Raw genomic sequence first — 19,742 nt, 5'->3', positions numbered from 1 at the left:
ATAAACCTCACCACAAGTTGCATGTTGTTATTCCACCACAGTTGCATTTGACTAACTCAACCAAGAAGCAAATTATGCGGTTTCGTGTCGTTGTCGTGAGGGTTTGGTTTGTTATTCCTGCAGTGTATGTGTGCTTTCAAACAATAAAGCATTTTAACATCACCTACCAGTCCAATAATTGCCCCTGATATCAATTTTCGTCATGCTCCTCCGGTGAAAGGCTCTTTGTGCTTTCGAGCTAACTTCACTAATGACAAATGACAGTTCCAGCAAAATCAGACTTTGCGACCTTTGCGACCATCCAGTCAATGGCGCACGTATCGGAAAACGGCAGTGAGAAGAAGATGGCGGAAGGAGGTAATGATGCGGAGCTACTCAAGGAGAAGGCGAATAAGTACTTCAAAGGTAATTTGGACGACCTGTCAAGTCAATGACTTTTTTCAGCAGTTCATAACAGACAACGGTGTGACCGCTAATTACCGTGGCGGCGTGATTGCATTGCCGTTTACTTCAACCGGAGCCGGTCGCAAACATTAGGCTAAGCTAACACTGCTTAGAGAGCATGCTAACTGTAAAGCCCATTCATTGAACTGTGCAGCGCTCAACTGAAACGGTCGCTAGCTGCTAGCTAGCTAGCTGCACTCTCAGCAGCATCGATGGTAAACCCATGCCGTCACTCGTGTCATGTACACGGCCAGCTTGTTTAGATTTGGCACTTTATGTGGGATTAACTGTGTGGCCCTGCGCTGTGTTAAATAGTAACTCAGTTGTTTGTATTTTGTCTTGACAAAGGGATACCGTGTAGTTTTAAGGGAGGATGAGTTACAACTCCTAGAATATTCTGTTAGCCGGCGGGTGTGAGTGAGCAGCAGCAGCAGCAGCTAGTCAGAGCCGCCGGAACTTATATCAGCAGTTCTCTGCTTGTGGCTCTCTGTGATTTGGTCGCCAGTTCTACCTGATGCAAAATACCGGAGAGTTGTTTTTTTACACTAATGTAAAGTTATAAGGCGAACCCTTTCGGATCTCCTTGTAGTTTAGGGATTTATAGAGGCCCGGTGTTCCGGAGTTCAACTGGTGTTTTAACCGCCGGTGACAATACGCGTGCGTCAGGCCGCAGTTCTAGAGGTGACTGTGCAGATGCCTGTTCAAAACAACATAAACACGAATAAATCATTTACAGAATGTCGGTGTGGTCAGTGTTAACGCCTGTCTCTTACAGTTAAATGTAAGAACAACCTCAGTGTCAACCACGTGGTTTCCATAAGAGACATGAGACTGGTAATTTACCCACATGTTTAATAATAATGTTAAAACCTTCAGTATACTTCTTGTGTAATATTACCTGAATAATTTATGCATTATGGTCCCCTACAAGATGATATAAAATTCACATTTTTCTGACGGGTCTAAATGGTAAGAATGCAAACAACAAAAGAGTAAATAATATACCATTTTATAGTCAAACAAATGACCTGACTAATTTTTAAAAATTAATTTAAGACTGCACTAAATTATACATGGAAAACCCCATGGATCCAGTGATTCCCTATGAGCACGCACACTAGACACAGTGGAAAGAAAACTACTTCCTTTTAACAGAAAGAGACCTCCAGCACAGCGATAAGCTGGGTAATTAGCATCATTTAATCTTTTATCACTCCTTAAGACCAGAGCGAGTGTTTTGATTATATTGTTGCACGGAGCTATTTGAATTTGACAGATTTCTGGTAGTAGCGCATGTATAACCTCCCAGTGTAGTTACAATAAGCCCTAAGCATCACATTGTGCGTCGGTAATACCACAATTTCCCCCAGCTTGAATCATTCAAGTTTTACTTTTGCAGTCACAACAAGATTTATGATTCAGATAACGATTGTTTTTGAGACCAAAATTAATATACCAGCAGACTGTTCTATGTGAAAAAAGATGGAAGGAAGTTCTTAAAATATAGAGACATGTATTTCATACTCCTACACAGTCTGTCTCTTACATCTGATAAACACTAGTTAATCGGAAACTACATCATTAGCAGAGATGACGCTGCGATGAGTCATGCTAGGTGCAAGGGAAAGGCTGTCTGTTGTAGGATGGGCAGGATTGTGTTTTGTCTGAGGTACCCTGCACAAAATAGGGTTTGATGTTTATTCCAAACAGTTGCAGTGCAATTTCCTGTCTCAAAATGTTTTTCTTCCTTCCTGTAGAGATTATCCTTTTAAACTAACAGGTAGTGTTGCTCGGGCAACATCACATAAATTGCAAAATTGGACTTAAGTTTGTTGTCTTCTTGTCAAGGCCATGATGTGGTAATAAACAGTGTTTAATATTATAACTCAGTCATCAGATATTTTATTAAAATTCAATCAAGTACACCCATGTGCTGAAGCAAGCATTTTAAATTCATGTAAAACTCTGACATTTGTGCGATCTATCTTAGCTGTTTTCATGAAAGGTCTCAAATTTAGTGTTGTACTTTATACAATGTAAAACACTATATATATCTAAGTAATGTAGGCTTCTAAGCATTTGCGCTCTCAGACTTGTTGCGTATGTAATGCTACACAGTTGAGTGACTAGTGGCTGTCTCCTTACAGAATGCTCACTAATGGGATTAAAGGATGTCTCATAACTTCCATTTTCCAGAGTAAAGTGGGCAGAGTTGTCCTTGCACAGAAGTTGTGTGTGTCTGTGTGTGTCACCTGGATCTGAAATATTGTGTATCGTGAATATATATGGTAACATGAGCCTATATTTCTATCTTGGATGTTGATTATTGTGGTAAAGCGGAAATGTTGTTCATGGATTTACTGATACAGCTTTCTTCCTGTGATAGCTGATTGAAATCTATCATCTGTATCACTAATATCTCTTCATAGACACTATATAACCTTACTATACTGTCCTTACATAGTAAATAAAACCACTCATCATCATATGCACAATATTATTATTTTGATTTCTTATTATGTACGTGACAAAACATAGAATACTGAACTGAACCTACCATACTAATCAGTTGAATAATGGTCTCAAAACTCATTCTAATTTTAAGCCTTATTGTTGAGCTAAAGTATATAATCACAAGCAGTGTTTGACCAGTGAGGATGGAACATTTGTTTTTCAGAGAAAGACTACGAAAATGCTATCAAGTACTACTCAGAGGCCGTGGAGCTCAATCCATCCAATGCCATCTACTACAGCAACCGAAGCCTGGCATACCTACGCACAGAGTGCTATGGGTATGCCCTGGCGGATGCGACGAAGGCCCTGGAGATAGACAAAAACTACATAAAGGGATATTACCGCCGTGCCACCTCCAACATGGCACTGGGCAAGTTTAAAGCTGCACTTAAGGACTATGAGACGGTAAGAGATATGGCATCTTTGACCATCAGCAGCCATGTAGTGTGCACCTAGAACATACAGGATATTAGCAAAGTGTACAGTATAACTAATTGTTTTCCCTGATGTTCTCAAAAGATTTAACTCTCTCGTTCCATCTGTCGACATGTTATCGTCAGTTAGATTCTTAATGTTGCCTCAATACCCCGAAATAGGGATTAACCTTTAATCCAGTCAGGATGCCAGCGTGTGAAGGCACTCATACGACAGCTAATTCAGTGTCTATTGTTGCTTGAGCTGTTCTCTATTGTTACTGGGACTGTGGAAACAAGGACCTCTAAAGCTCAGCCTTAGTCAGCAACCAGACCATTTGCCAAACAAAAAGAGGGTTATTAGTGTTAAAGGTTGGAGCCATCTGTTTATAGATCTCTTGAATGTGTATGGAAGAACTTTGTGTGATTGAATAGTTTTCATGTTTTCCGTCCACAGAACCACACAGAGATAATGGTTCTCTAAAACTGTTTACATACCATAATTAAGAAATTGGATCCTTAATGTGCTTTTATAACCATCTACATCCTCCTCTTTGCAGCTACGCTGAGTCGCTGCCTTTCTGTCTGGCTCGATGCTAGATGATAATTAACCAGTGTGTTCTTTTCCATGTCATTTTCCTGCTCTGATGATAGGTAGTGAGGGTCCGACCAAATGACAAGGATGCAAGGATGAAGTATCAGGAATGTAACAAGATTGTGAAGCAGAAGGCTTTCGAGAGAGCCATTGCCAGTGATGAGATCAAAAAATCTGTTGTTGACTCACTGGACATCGAAAACATGAGTAAGTTTCCTCTATGATTATTTGTCAATCAATATATATATATATATATTATAATGTGCTTTAATCAGATTTGCAGAGATTGTTTGGAACACTATGTCGCTTGGAAAGCAGCTAAAGATAACAAAGTGCTCTGGTGTGAACCATCTGATTCTTCACTGAAATTAGGATGATCTTGTATTTCAGCGATCGAGGATGACTACGTAGGCCCCAAACTTGAAGACGGGAAGGTCACATTGAAGTTCATGAAAGAGATGATGGAGTGGTTCCAGGACCAGAAGAAACTGCACAGAAAGTGTGCTTATCAGGTGTGTACTCTATCAAACACACAACACTCACTGAAGTCAACTTTCTGTACCTGTAATTAAACTTTATTCTACTCTTTCAGATTTTGGTGCAAGTTAAAGATGTTCTATCAAAACTACCAAGTCTTGTTGAAATCACATTAAAAGAGGTAAGGACCTATCAGATAATCACTAGTAAAGTAATGTAAAACTTACATTAGTTCACTAACAATAAGTGCAACAATAGAACAGGATCATATTCTTTGATTACCAGCTTTATGATCTGCCTATTACAGGGGGAGTTGAGCTCTATTTAAAATGTTCTTTCTTTTTGCCACAGACAGAAAAAATAACTATTTGTGGTGACACCCATGGGCAATACTACGATCTCCTCAACATCTTCAAGCTGAACGGCTTACCCTCAGAGACCAACCCTTATGTATCCTTTGATTTGCGGAACAGCCACGCGTCATATTGTACATTTGTCTTGAGTGAAGTCCCAGTTTGTACTATTTTGTGTTTGAAACGACAACAGCCAAATGCCTCAAATCCCAAACTTGTGCGTCATAGTGCTTAACCGCAGAATTTAGCTGTTCAATGGCGACTTTGTGGATCGTGGCTCTTTCTCCGTCGAGGTCATTCTTACCCTGTTTGGCTTCAAGCTGCTCTACCCTAACAACTTCCACGTGCTTAGAGGTAAGAGCACTCACGCTGTGTGTGTGTGGGCGCATGGGTCTGTGGATGCATGTGTCGTAGCTGCCAGACCATTCATACGTCATGCTAAGTAAATATCTGTTGTCATAAACTTTAAAGAGCAGCACAGAATGTCATTTATGGGTCACTGTCGTTTTCACATTTCATCTGGTTTCTACTGATAGACCACAGACATTGTTATTACAGTATTTAAACAGAAGTGTACGATAGACAATAAGCAGCTTTATACCTGCAGGTAACCATGAGACGGACAACATGAACCAGATGTATGGATTTGAAGGGGAGGTCAAAGCCAAGTACACAGCCCAGATGTTTCAGCTTTTCAGCGAGGTCTTCCAGTGGCTGCCTCTCGCACAGTGTATCAACAGCAAAGTGCTGGTAAGCTTTGGCAGCACAAAAGAAGTCACACAGAAGTGTAGTGAATTTTGAAACTATTTGGACTGTGTAAAATCCGTAAATTCCAGAGTATGGAGTATTGAATATAAGCCGCACCCACGAGCTTTAAAAATAAAACAAGGTTTGTACATGTATAGGCAGCACTTGTCTATAAGCCGTAAGTGTCCACGCTGTAACATGAGATATTTACAAAGAACGATGTTACACAAAAGATCATTTAAACTTTTAGTAAAATACGTACCGGTAACATACGCAAATACGTACCGTAGATGCTTTTTTCCAAACAGTGCCTGTAACACGGCTGGTTAAGAAAATAAAAACTACAGCAGCCTACCAGGAAAAGTCATTGATCACTATCTTCGTCTTCCTCCTGCGCACTAAAACCACTAAAGTCGTCTTCTTCAGTGTCGGAATTGAACAGCCTCAGAATTACTTCGTCACAATGTCACTTTCGTCTCGAGCCAAATTCATAAAAAGCGTAAAAATCCATAAATTAGCCGCATCATTGTTTAAGCTGCAGTGTTCAAAGCGTGTGGAAAAAAATAGCGGCTTATAGTCCAGAATTTACGGTATATATTTTTTCTATTACTCCTCTGCACCATGTGCTAAACCACGTGCTTCATTTATCTGTCAGTAAAAGGCTAAGCTAGTCGTTTAGTCCTTAAATCCAAAAAGTTCCAAAATGTCTTTTTAAGTCTGAGCTGCAGTGCAGTTATGTCTTTATGTGCTCCGTCAACATAATGTTTCAAACTAAATATATTACAAGATTTTTGGCATTTGTGAATTGATTCATAATTAAATATTATTCTTATGTAAATCTGTGTTTTTTCCACTTACCTACTGGTTGATACCAAAACTCTGTCGCCACTTGCAATAGTGTAAAATCTTTAGTGTAATCTTTCCACCTGCGACGGGGTTTGGTGTTGTAAAGGTACTTTCTGCTGATAAGATATTGTGTACTGATGCCTGCCGCTGTTAAGGATTTTTTAAAACCCTTCTTTTCACAGTGGTTGGATGTTTTGTACTTTTGCACTCACAGATCTGATATGATTCTCCTTCTAAGGTAATGCACGGAGGGCTGTTCAGTGAAGATGGTGTCACATTGGAGGATCTCAGGAAGATTGACAGGAATAGACAGCCTCCTGACTCAGGTAGGGTCAGACTCCAAATCACCATCGGTGTACAACTCTTTCAGAAAACATTTTTAGAAAGGAGAATGGGCATATTTCAACACCCTCTGCTGCTCTTTGACAGGTCCCATGTGCGACCTTCTTTGGTCAGATCCACAGCCTCAGGTCAGTTCCCACTGTTTTATATATCAGTAAATCTGTTTCCGTCATGTCATCCACGAGTTTGAGTTTTCTTATTTTGGATTGCTAATTATTTTCTTCCTCTTCTGTCTTTCATGCAGACTGGCCGATCAATCAGCAAGCGGGGAGTGAGTTGCCAGTTTGGGCCAGACGTGACGGAGCGCTTCCTGGACCAGAACAAGCTGGACTACATCGTGCGTAGTCATGAGGTTAAAGCTGAGGGCTACGAGGTCACTCACTCAGGGAAGTGCATCACCGTGTTCTCAGCACCCAACTACTGGTACGTAATCACATTATCTAACTCAAATGCTGAGTCAGCGGTTACTAAGGCTGTACATTAAAACTTATTGATGTTCTGCATCTTCTGTCCTCTCCAGTGATCAGATGGGAAACAAAGGAGCATATATCCACCTCAGGGGATCAGACCTCAAGCCAGAATTTCACCAGTTCACTGCTGTGGTCAGTATCTTGTACTGTAGTGTGTAAGAAAAAAAAAAAGATCTATTCATGGTTTGTGGAAATACTGTTACTATTTTCAGTTGTTACGTTTTGTGTGCATTGTTTTTGATAACAATTTACTTTAGAGCTTCATTGTGCACATTCTAATTATATGTTTAGCTCTTAGTCCGTGGTTACAGTGAAATCTAATAGGCCTCAAGCTTTAGTTATACTCCTATGTTGAATTTCGAAGTAAGCTCCACTTAGTCTATGCAAGTGGCCTACGCTGTTGTCAGCATTTCTACTTCCTGTCTATGTCGCTCTGCAACTGCACCAACCAAAGGCTAGTTAGCAGGGGTTTCTATGCCACGGTGTTTGAGATGCTTTGTGTACTTGGACCAATGGCAAAAAAATATTGAACATTAACTTTTACCAAGACGATACAATCATTTCCCTTCTTCTTCTTTTTTTTTTTAAATCTTATTTTTCCTAAATAGTCATAAACTGAAACATCTGGTTATAGAGTCCCTTCAGATAAGCAGTTTATTAAAATGTTGCATCATAACCAACTGGAATAAATTCAAAAATAAGGGAAAACACTCAAATAAATACTGAAAACACAAGTTTGGCTTTAATTTGTGGACGTTAACTTCGCAGCAGGCTGGCAGTGATTTAATTTGGCAGCCAAGTTACCAGAACTATCAACAAACTTGCTGTGGCGGATCCTAACATTTGTCTTCCTCACGTTCTCCTTTTACAGCCTCATCCGAATGTCAAGCCCATGGCGTATGCCAACACGCTAATGCAGTTGGGGATGATGTAGAGGCCACGCTAATCTGTCTGTGACACTGATGACCTCCCATCGGACCTGAACCATCCCTGCCACCTCATTCCCTCCAGTGCTCGGACATGCTCTCGTTGATGCTTAGCCTAAGGGATCCCTCTCCCCAACAAACTTCCGCTAGTTGTACGCAGAAAATACGTGGTGTAGTTCAGATGGGAAGAGATCACTTAGACCAGCCCAGTCCAGAAGTGGATATGTTCTTTACGTTATTGGTTAAAACTGGAAAATCTCCATTTCCATTGTCCATTTGCCTGCTCATGTATTCCATCACTGGGTAAAGAAACCAACGCCGAGAATTTCAGACAAGTCTCTTTCAAGCTGCTTGGTTTTTAAATATTTGATATATTTAGCAGATGGCATCACATATCTGGTATGTACCAAAGATCTGTAATGAAATGATTGTTCAGTTTTTGCAAGGAGCATCTGACTCTGAAACCTAGCATTGTACCGTTGGCCTGCATACACAGTCTAGAGCTTTGTAAACTGGTTCAAGAGCAGCATGTCTATCAGTGTTTCTCAAAAAACCCTACAGTATAACAGTTTACTTTTATATTTTACAGGAATACAAAATCTGATTACATGTATGATCCCACTCCAAAAAAAAAAGAGATTATCTCTGGGTACACTCTTAAAGGTGCTGTTTGCCATTAGTGGTGTATTTAGCTGGTTCAGTCACGTAGCTGGTAACATTTATTTTGCACTGCTGCACTGCTTCCTGTTGGGGAAGATACGGCTGCTGTCCATGTTTTCATCCTTGATCGTCATTGTGCCACTCACCCGGCAGCTCCCGCACAGTCTACTCTCCACAGTAGCTTTGGTGTAAAGCAAACACTGATGGCACTCTAGTCCCCAATACATGTTCGATTACTGGTGACTTGTTACCCCGTGTGTGGATTTCTTCAGTACACAAACGTCCAAAATGCAATCCTGTCTTGAAACGCACAGCTGCATTGTCCAATGGCCCTCAACTTTTTAGATAAAGAAATACACTCATGTGTATGTATATATACTGTATCATTTAAAGATTCTGTGTAATGTTTGGAGAAAATTCTTGAATAAAAAAAGCCAGTCCAGTGATTTTAGAAATAACTTGGTATCTATTTATGTCAACGAAGTCTGCGCTTGTCTGTGTTAATTCTGTCTTCCAGGTCATGATAATGCTAAGTGCTTCAGCAGAAGGTGACTGGACCGTTTTTGGTTCTTATAGCCATTTCATCTCCCATCCAAGAGGCTTCTTCAGTTCTTACTGAGTGATGATGGGTCCCAGGTACATATCGTTACTTCCGAATTACATTACAAATGGTGTGAAACTAGCAGATGAGGGATGACTGTAGGTTTAATGGCAGAGTAACTTTCTGTGGTGGGATCTCAAGACTGCTAAAAGCATCTGCTAAGTGGTGTCGTAGACCCCCTCCTCTGTTCAGAGGTGGCTGTTCCAGTTTAACCCAGATAGGTACCTCAACACTCCTCACAAACCACCTGTCTGCTCTGTCCAGAATGGGAGCTTAGCAGTCCTGAAGTGCATTAGCATCAAACAGAAAAGAAAAGAGCAGGCAGAACAGGTTTGACTGAGAAGAATTTTCTCCAAACACAATGGCCGAGTGCATCTCAGGCACAACTGCACTCTAAGGTAAAAACTGGTTCACCCTGAGGATGCAATACCCAAATACAAGCTGAGCAGCTTTGCATATGGAGTCCAGTGCAGGGAGGAGTGCAAAGACCTACGTACAGGACACCAGACAGTCAGATTCCAAGGACAAGACAAGACAATCCTTTGAGGACGACAGTTTCCACATTTTGGACAGCAAAGAATGATGGTTTTGAGAGAGGAGTTAAATAAGCCATCTATGGTAAACTGAAACAGCTGTCTCTCACTCATAATTCTCTTTGGTACAAGATCAGCTCATTCTGTGAATTGTACATATTTTGTACTTTAAACATCCTGTGCAATATCTACTTTTCTGCATATACTAGAACATATGCTGTTTTTGTTAAATTTCTACTTGGGTACAATCTGCAATGTAGACAGTCTGTTCAGTATTAATATTTTATCAGTATTTCTATTCATCCAAAAAAAAAAAAAGTGCAATAGCACTGATATGTGCAATAATGTTTATTTTTATAAATTGTAGTTATGTATATTTTGGTTTACTTTGATTTTTTGTACTGCATTCCTTAAATGCTTGCACTGTCTTTGGTGCTGTAACAATGCAAATTTTGCAATGTGGGCTCAACAAAGGTTTGTCTTATGTTAGCGTAAACAGAGGAGGTGGTTTACCACACCAACACATATTCTATCACCATTAACATCCTTTATCAGAAAGTTTTATAAATCACAGTTACCAGTTATTTCACATCTTAACCAAGTCATTTTGGGTTGACATTATACACCTGGGACTCCCCGTCAGTCAGTCACAACTACTGAAACCTCCTGGATGAGCGTGACATGTTTTCAAAAGCAGTATGCACTTGTTTCGTATATTTACCATGTTGCAAGTGTTTGCAGCTCCTACCCAAGGAAAAAATTTTTATTCTTTCTTAAAAAGACATTACTATGGTTTCATAAAGTTCTGTTTTTGAAAAAAAAAAAAAAGAAAAAAAGACGAATCTGTTTCCTGTTCGCCTGACAGTCGCACTCGTTTGACGTCACGACTTTCTCCAGCTGATCATCCTTCGTCAGCGACGCGCCGCGCGTTGACAACACACAGCCAAGCACGAGTTTCACCTTGTTATGAACCCAGCTGGACACGAAGACGGCAGCAGCTACAACTTCGGCCTGAGATGCCCAAATATTGTTCGGTACCAAACTGCAAGAATGACTCCGGAAACGGCAACGACAGGAAAAGTTTTTACAAGTAAGCTGCTGGTTTTTAAACACTCTCGGATCGCTCGCTAGCTACATTTCGATGCTCAGATGTGTAATTGACGCGTCATCTAACTTCAGCCAACTTTTTCCTGTTCGATGAGTCAGTCTTTCACAACGTCAACTTTTACAACATGTTCGCTCCTTCAAATGAATCACTATCAGCCTGTTGATTGATGTCTCGTTTAGTTTGTTTTTTTCTTGTTTTGACCTTTATGAGTCTTCAATAAATCATAATTTGTGGCTGTGCGTCAGACTTTGTGGCGACTGAGTGGTTCTGACTATTAAACCCACCTTTCAAGACAGACTTTACGTTGTAATTTGAGGAAATATGAGGTTTTATTATGTGTGCTGTTGTGTATCGAGCAACAGGAAGACAGACTGTAGTGATGATGTCACCTTAATGTTGTAGTTAATCCACAGACAGAGCAGCTGCCATGATAGCACAGCACTCACAGAATTTCACTGGGAACAATTATCTTTAAAAACTACAATTGGAAGTCCTATAATAAAGTTTTTACAGTGACCAGATGAATAGGAACTTGGTGCAGTTTAGGGATGTTCAGGTGTTTGTAGGAGCTGCTCCTGTCGGGACTTTGATATATGTGGCGGTATAATCTAAAAAGTGTTTCTAAAGCCCCTTTAAGACATGTAGTCTTTTTCATTAATCTGAACTTGTGGAGAACATGTCTTAATGAGTACCCTGGGAACTACGTTGTAAAAGTTGCAACACCAATCTTACTCGGTTGGACTTATTCCCATTTTACTTTCAACACGGCACAAGTCTGAACTGAACCAGAACCATAACTAGGCGACTACCAGTTGTGTTAAGCAATCTGGGAAAGGCTTTCTCATATTTCAGCACCAGTGTTGGTTCAAAAACTGCATAGAGCGTGCAAAATACATGGTTTTCTGCCAAAAATCACAAAACTTAGCCTGTTACAAATTGAAATGTCTATAAACGTACAACTGTACTGCGACGAAGAAAGAGTCTAACAGATTAATAATACTCACCGGTATTAATAATTGTTTTCCAGGTTTGGACAGAATGTTAAAAGGCACTTGAGTTTAGTTTCCAGCTTTTTGTACGAGTCTTTCCTCTAAATGTATTAAATACCCGTAGCATCACACAGCAGCGAGATCCATTTCCAAAGAGAGAGAGTTGTGTGCATTTAGGCACATGGACCAAGAGCAGTAAATTAATTCATTACTTATATTTATAAATGATCAGCACATGGAGATTGGGTGGATTGGGACGTAAGACTAAGTCCCAATGTGCACTCTTCTCCACTTTGGACGACTAAACAGTCACGGTTCATAAATCACAGTTAAATCATTTGTTACTTGAGCTCCGTCACAGCAGGGTATTTTTATTTCACTTTTAGTAAACAGCAGTTAGACCTCATCACAGTGTTCAGTGTGTTTAGGAAATAATAAATAAACTAGACTCTTAGGCATTGCCGTCAGGATGTCTAAATTAAGCCGTGAGCAACATTAACATAAAGTGGCCTTTGTCTGAATGACAACATGCTGTCACTTTAACAAATTGCTTGTTTCATCCATGTTGTGTATCCTTATTTCAAAAGGGCTTAGCATTTTGTCTAACTCCTCCAAAAAAATATTAAAAACACTTTCAGTATAAAAGTAATTGCATACAACACCACCACTAACTGCAGCCTCAGCAATTGCCAGAGCTGGATAGCATTACTCTGTGTAGGGAGTCCACAGCATCAGAGTCCGTGACCTGATCGTATCATATGTGATGCTCTGATTTGTATATAGATGGTGAATTTACTGTGAAATTACTGGAACAATGTGAATATTTAGGCAGCAGTTTTACAGTAACATGTTTATTTTTTTTATACATTTGACCCTATTTCACTTGAAGGGCAGACGTATGACCAGGGTCTAACCTCTATTCCCTGTATTCCAGGTTCCCGCTGCAGGACCCGGTCCGGCTGCAGCAGTGGCTGAGGAACATGGGGCGTGAGAACTGGACTCCCTCCCGACACCAGTACATTTGCCACGAACATTTTGCACCGTCGTGCTTCAAGGTGAGATGGGGGATCCGTTACCTTGAGAGCGACGCTGTGCCTACACTCTTCCAAGAGGCCGAGGTAACATAAAAGAAACCTATTACTCTCTTATGATGGAACTTTAGGGATATGATAATGATAAAGAATTATTTTTGCCATTATTTTGCCAAATACTAGAATCTAAAAAAAAAGTACATTGTTTAAAATGCTTAAAAATGTTCAACATTTGTACTATTTGATGGATTTTTTTCTGCCATTGTAGTGTCATTTAAGAGACCTTTTGGAAGTTGAACATGGATGTCGAAGTATTTTAGTTTATTAATGTGAGCTTTCTTCATGAGGGTTCTCTTCACTGAATTGTTGTGGTATTGATGTATAGGATACAATAAATAATTCATCTTTTCTTTAAATAGTATTTTTTATTACTCGTAGCTTAAATAGAAATATCTGCACATGCATGAACTGATTATTTGCACTATACAAAGACTTACTTTGTTTTGGAGATTTCTGCTGAGATTTCCCATGTCAGCAGGAAATTATTATATTGCAGTTGCTCTCAGTTAAACTGTCAGTTTAAGCACATCATGTTTCATTTGATAAACACACCCTCAACTCTCAATTCTAGAAACGGAAAGCCACAGATCACAGCGAGAGGAAGCCAAAGCGTCTTCGAGCCAACAGTAATCAAACGGTGTCCGATGACGGGACCATGGCTGTAGAAATGCAGAGCACGCTGCACACCGTGCACCTGTATGAGATCGCTGTCAACCCACTGCAGCAGGGAGAAACCAGCTTGGTGGAGTCTAGCGATGTCGGAGAATCTGACTGTTCTCTCCAGACAGACCTGGATCCACTGGCATCAGCAGACGGATCGGAAACGGGCATAAACTTCCCTTTAACTTTGTTCCAGACAGTTGATGATCTAAGTAACAGTGGAGAGAATACTGAGGTGGTAGTGATGTCTGAATGCCCTGCAGGTGAAGGACCGGATGAGTTTGTGAATGGAATCACTGCTGCCATTTTAACTCAGGGCCACAGACTGGTCATCAACGACTCCACGCTTGGCTGCACTGATGAGGCTGATGCTTTGAATGGAGTTGAAGATGTGGCTTTCACCACAAAGGAGTTCTCAGATGTCAACGGAGGACATGAAACTCAAGTTATCGCCTACTTTGAGACGATACCAAATGTTTTCCCCAGTGAAACTTCTACTCAGTTCAACTTCTCGCCAGACACGGTGCTTTCATCTGCTCTGAGCTCCAAGCCCATCACATCCACTGTGCCTATAGTGTCCAAACACGTGGCGCCTTCGCCCGCATCCCTGGTCCTCACTGTGGAAAGGCTGGACACGGAGGGGGAAGACGGAGATGAGGGCAAGTCAGACGAGGAAGACATGGAACAGCAAGATCGCCAGCTGGAGGAACACTGGTGAGGACTGATGCTTGCTTTAGTAGTCCCTCTGTTCTTTCATTTCTTCTCTTACAGTTTTTCTTACAGTCTCTGTGCATTTTTGTCACATGAACAGCTACCACAAGAACAGTTTGAGTAAGGAGCAGCTGGAGGCAATTGTTGCCGAGCTGCAGAAAAAAGTGAAAGTGCTGCAGCAGCGACACCGACGACACCTGGAGAAACTTCTAGGACTGGAGAACACCGTCAGTCAGCTGAGACAGAGCAACCTGCTGAATGAAGAACGTCTACAGCTGCTGGAGAGGGTATTTATTTAAATTAATTTCAGTCTTCTAACACAGGTGGACAAAATAGTTGGTACCCCTCGGTTAATGAAAGAGAAACCCCCAGCGGTCACAGAAATAACTTGAATCTGACAAAAGTAATAATAGATAAAAATTCAGTGAAAATTAACTAACGAAAATCAGACATTGCTTTTGAACTGTGGTTTAACAGAATTTTTCTAAAAAAATAAACTCATGAAACAGGCCTGGACAAAAGTGATGGTACCCTTAACTTAATATTTTGTTGCACAGCCTTTTGAGTCGATCACTGCAATCGAACCATCACACCTGTGATGCTAATCAGAGGACACACTTTCATTGAACATGTCCCTGTGGTCACATTATGTTCAGTCTTTTCTAGGGGTACCATCATTTTTGTCCAGGCCTGTTTCATGAGTTTATTTTTTAAAATAATTCTGTTAAACCACGGTTCAAAAGCAATGTCTGATTTTCATTGCTTCGTTTTCATAGAATTTTTATTTATTATTACTTTTGTCAGATTCAAGTTATTTGGGGGGTTTTTTCTTTCATTAACAGAAGGGTACCAACAATTTTGTGTATCACTGGAAGTTCTTAAATTCTCCTTTAATCGTTCGTTTTTCTGTTACTTTTCCCACTTACTTGTTGCCCCCTTCCCCTTCCACAGGCTTATATTCAGACTAGCGCAGCAGTGTCAGACGCTGGGGAGACTGTGACCATAATCTACGAAGAGGACGATGCTGCGTACTTGTATACTCCACTGAACGATGCAGTGGCAAAGCTGTGAGGCCAGACTGACTGTGGACATGCCATCTGTGTGTCTGTCTGCTGCTCACTGTGCCAAATAATAAGTAATTGGGGCTAATGCTATTGGAAATAAAAATGCTACCTAATTTTGTTCTTTTTTTTTTTTTTTTTAGTTTTCTCTAATCATAACAAAATCTGTGTATAAAATGTGGCAGCGCGTCGGTCCATCTGCTCTGAGCTTTGCACAAAAATACATGGGTAATGTGGGACAATGTTGAATGTGTTTTTTAAGGTTTTCCTCTTTTCCTCCCCGCCCTCTCTTCTGTCTTTGTTTGACTTACTATTTTTGTTTGTGATATTGTACATATCATTAAAAAGAAATCGCTTCCATCTATGTTTTTGCTTCATTTCTGTAGTCGCCATGAATCAATACATCAAGAAAAAAACAACCCTCATAAGCAGGCTAAAACAAAAGAACAAGTCACCACAGCCCTAACACTTTGTCCAGCAACTGTAAATACTGTTTGCAGGTTTGCTTCATGGAAATTTAAACTGTAAGTAGCGCTAAGCGAGCTGCTACATGATGATTTGATCGAGCCACGGGGAGCGGTTCAGCTTGCTGCTCCTAAGCAGGTCTATTGTTTGTTAAAGGATTGCGTCAAGTAGTTCAGGGTTGAATGCCACCAACATGTTGGCACAATAGGCTTGTCTTTTGTCCTGTATTTGCCTTTCTTGGTGATTTAAATATGAAAGCAACCTTGTGAAGTCTTTTTCTTGTATTGGTTTTTAAATTATCCCAGACCTTAAACAGAACCGATCGCATAGCTTTGCTGAATTACACCTCTAACACGATATTCTACTTGTGTACATTTTTAATATTTGAGGACATTCTGGACTTTACTCAACTAAATGACCCGTGTTATTCAGTCGACCTGCTGCTTGACTTCACACAGTGGATGCTTTTCTCATCATGGAGTGTGCTTTCTTTCTCTCTCCAGTAGAGGGCAGTAGAGGCAGCTTCAAATTACATGTGGATTATTTTGAGAGAGAATATTGTACATTTTTAAACAGATGTATCAGCAAAAGGCATCCTTATTTGAACATTGTGCTGTTGCAAAGTCGTTCCTAGCGGGGAAAGAGTCTTGAATGTGTCTGAAAAAACGAGGAGGCTTAACACTTAAGACCTACTACACCCTGTCTTGCCTTACAATTCTGTTTACTGAGCAACCAGTCCTGTATTGCACGTGCACTGCATTTTGCAATTACAACAGGGATTTAATATACTTCAAGCAATTCAGGTTGGACTACTTTATGTTTTGAATGGATTGATCTTTTAGGAACGATCCTGGTCCTCGAGGGCCATAATCCTGCATGTTTTAGATGTTTCCCTTCTTCCAGAACACCTGATTCAAATGATCAGGATCGTTATCAAGCTTCTGCAGAGCTTGATGATGAGCTGATCATTTGAATCAGGTGTGCCGGAAGAGGGAAACATCTAAAACATGCAGGATTGTGGCCCACGAGGAGCAGGATTGGACACCCCTGGCATAGGGAGGGATTTCAGACATAGCCAGGAAGTAACCTAAGCTACGTTAGCACAACTTTAGCAACGTAAATGAAAAGCATGACAGACGCAACGAAGCACGCATCCAGGCCAGCTGACAGCCTTCCCTGGGCCCGGGACAAGATGATATTAGATGCCCCCCCGCTCCACTCACCCACATCTCACCTTTTCTTTGCTCTTCCTCTCCTCACCTCCTCTTCTTCTCCTCTATTCTGCTTTCTTTACATCTCTTTCATCCATCCTGCTCACTGTCCGACTGGGCAGCAAGACCCTCCCGCTGCACTTTGACGCTCGCTCTCAGTCTCATCCGTGGTCTGACTCTGTCCCCCCTGGTGGACCAGCGGGCCCCTTCCTCCTCCTCATCTCTGTTACCTGAAGGCAGGTGGATCTCTCGCCTCGGCCTCTCTGTCTCATCCTCTCTGACGGAGCCACTAAACTCGTCCGTTTCTGTCAAACAAACCGTGTTTTGTCAGGATTTTTATCGCAGCTAATGGCTATTAAGAGCTAGCCAAATGACGTCACAAGGCTAACAAACATTAGCTCCGCTGTTTCTTACCTCGCTCTACGCTGACTTTACTAGTTCCAGCTTCGTGTCACCACCTTTTTTTAAAAAAGTATTTTTAAAGCAAATCTCTAAGGCCTCTATTTTCTTCCTCTATTTTTCTCTTCTTTTTGCTTTTCTGAGCACCAGACTTCTGCTGAGCGGACATTTTGGTGCTGAAGTGCAAAATCCGAACTTCCAATAAAAGGTCAACAGACGTTGATCAGGGGCCAAACCATTTAATGTTGGAGGTGGGGGTGGAGGGCAACTCCAAAGATATTAAGGACAGTTCAGACGAAAACTAATTCAAACTTCGAACTCAAATATTGCCCTGTTTCTTTCCATTAATAGCCCTTCTTTGGGGAAAAAAATCCAGAATTCAATGAGGGTCCAGTTCTGGGGCCCCCCGCCACTCTGGGCCCGGGACAACAGACCCGTTTGTCCCCCCCCTATCAGCAGGTGTGCACGCATCAGTCCTCCTGATAAGTGGCAAAGAGGGTTAAAGTGAACCAGGAGACATGCTGAGTCATTGTTAATGTCACAACGTGGTTATGAACTTCTCTGTCAGTAGCTCTGCTCAGCCCACTCCTGTGATGCGACCTGGCTGTAGCTTCCTCCTGCACGACTGAGAAGACAGCGGTGAGGAATGAAGGACTGAACGGAGTCAGAGCTCCATCTAGTGGACAAATGGCGCAACGACAGCATTCTGCACCACTGTGACACTTAACAGCATTTACTGTTTTATGAGAAAATAACCAGACGATAAGCCAGAGCATCGCCAACTTTTAATCATCTGTTCATTGTGCCATTATCAACATTTCCTGGAAATTCCATGAAAATCCATTCTGACATTTTTGAGTTATATTGCCAACAAACAAACAAACAAACAAACAAACAAACAAACGCCGGCTAAAACATAACCTCCCTGGCTCCCTGAGGTAATTAAGTGTAAACTTTCAGCTTAGTTCAAGAGGTTAAACAAAAAGAATGCATCACACATGTAGAAATGACAGCCTCTAATGAGAAACACACTGCGTCCACCAGGTGGTGCTACAGACCAGGTGACGGTCTGAGGGACAGAAAGCAAAGGACGACTGGTGCCATAGGAGCTACAGATAGGTCCCAATCCATCCATCATCATCTATACACCCTAATCCTGACTGGGGTCACAGGGGGGCGAAGCCTATCCCAGATGACTCATGACCCAGGCTCACCTGGACAGGTAACCAGTCTATTACAGGCTAGACAGAGAGACAGACAAGCACACTCACATTCAGATAGGTCTTAATGACCACTGAAACTGCTGATAATGATATAAACTGTGGGATCATTGTAGTGATGATTGAGGATGAATGTGAGAGGAGGACTGAAGCCCAACTACAGGGCTGAACATATTTGGCATGCATTACTGTCACATTGATAGCATGAAATTTAGCGCACATAATCAATGACCTGCTGCCCAAAAAGGTACTTTGAGAGCACAGAACCAGTTAGTTGGTTAAATGTGTACAAATCTACTTATTTTGAAGTCTGACATTATTATATCAGTCATCTGCATGATTAAATGAAAGAAAGAAGAGAATAATGAACTTTGCAGAAATGATTAAAGCGTCTGAGCCGTGATCCTGAGGGTGAAGCCTCTCTAATCGAGGCCTCACAGCATCAGGGCGTCTTTCTGCACGCTGCATCCCAGCAGAGCATTTCCAGCTTCCACTGGGTGAACTGATGTCACCCAGGTTGTACTGAACGATGAACAGAGCAGGTGTGAAGTCCACAACACAATAAAGCCGCTGAAGCTCATTTTATTCAAGGCACCAGGTACAATCTAAGTTGAATATTCAGGTGTTACAGGCACAAAGTGACACAAGAAGCACAATTCATTTATCGTTAGTTAATGTTTCAGCACAAGTCTGAAAATTCAGACTTTTACATTAATAATCCAGAAAAGGTAAAAATCTGCAAGAACAGTTTAAAAAGCAGATTAATTATTTCAGTGCAGATGCAACAGCAGTGCAATATTAAAGAAGTGAAGGCGTCTGGGTGGAGAAGATTTGCGTCTGAGCCGTGATCCTGAGGGTGAAGCCTCTCTAATCAAGGCCTCAGAGCATCAGGGCGTCTTCCTGCAC

General features: G+C 41.2%; 2 protein-coding genes and 1 long non-coding RNA gene across 3 annotated transcripts; 2 read left to right on the top strand and 1 right to left on the bottom strand.

Annotated features, from left to right (window-relative positions):
* Nucleotides 1-308: 308 nt before the first annotated feature.
* On the top strand, nucleotides 309-9,245 carry ppp5c (protein phosphatase 5, catalytic subunit). The gene is made up of 13 exons (XM_008303114.1): nucleotides 309-405; nucleotides 3,122-3,363; nucleotides 4,026-4,173; nucleotides 4,357-4,478; nucleotides 4,559-4,624; nucleotides 4,795-4,893; nucleotides 5,045-5,150; nucleotides 5,404-5,546; nucleotides 6,628-6,715; nucleotides 6,819-6,859; nucleotides 6,976-7,154; nucleotides 7,252-7,333; nucleotides 8,073-9,245. Exons 1-13 carry the CDS (start codon nucleotides 309-311, stop codon nucleotides 8,133-8,135), a joined length of 1,476 nt encoding a protein of 491 aa, XP_008301336.1. The 3' UTR covers nucleotides 8,136-9,245.
* On the bottom strand, nucleotides 7,930-15,197 carry LOC103373266 (uncharacterized). Its single transcript, XR_521049.1, has 3 exons — nucleotides 15,072-15,197; nucleotides 13,896-13,899; nucleotides 7,930-7,941 (listed from the first exon to the last, which is right to left on the bottom strand). It is a non-coding gene; the product is annotated as an uncharacterized LOC103373266 (long non-coding RNA).
* On the top strand, nucleotides 10,850-15,696 carry LOC103373267 (THAP domain-containing protein 5-like). Its single transcript, XM_008303115.1, has 5 exons — nucleotides 10,850-11,011; nucleotides 12,953-13,136; nucleotides 13,681-14,483; nucleotides 14,581-14,767; nucleotides 15,432-15,696. The coding sequence occupies exons 1-5, from the start codon at nucleotides 10,938-10,940 to the stop codon at nucleotides 15,549-15,551; spliced, it is 1,368 nt and encodes a 455-aa protein (XP_008301337.1). The 5' UTR covers nucleotides 10,850-10,937; the 3' UTR covers nucleotides 15,552-15,696.
* Nucleotides 15,697-19,742: the final 4,046 nt, after the last annotated feature.

The sequence above is a fragment of the Stegastes partitus genome, unplaced genomic scaffold (genome assembly GCF_000690725.1).
Source record: "Stegastes partitus isolate 25-593 unplaced genomic scaffold, Stegastes_partitus-1.0.2 Scaffold1939, whole genome shotgun sequence".
Taxonomy (NCBI): Eukaryota; Metazoa; Chordata; class Actinopteri; family Pomacentridae; genus Stegastes; species Stegastes partitus.
Note: the sequence above shows the minus strand (reverse complement) of the source record. Positions and strands in the feature narration are given on the sequence as shown.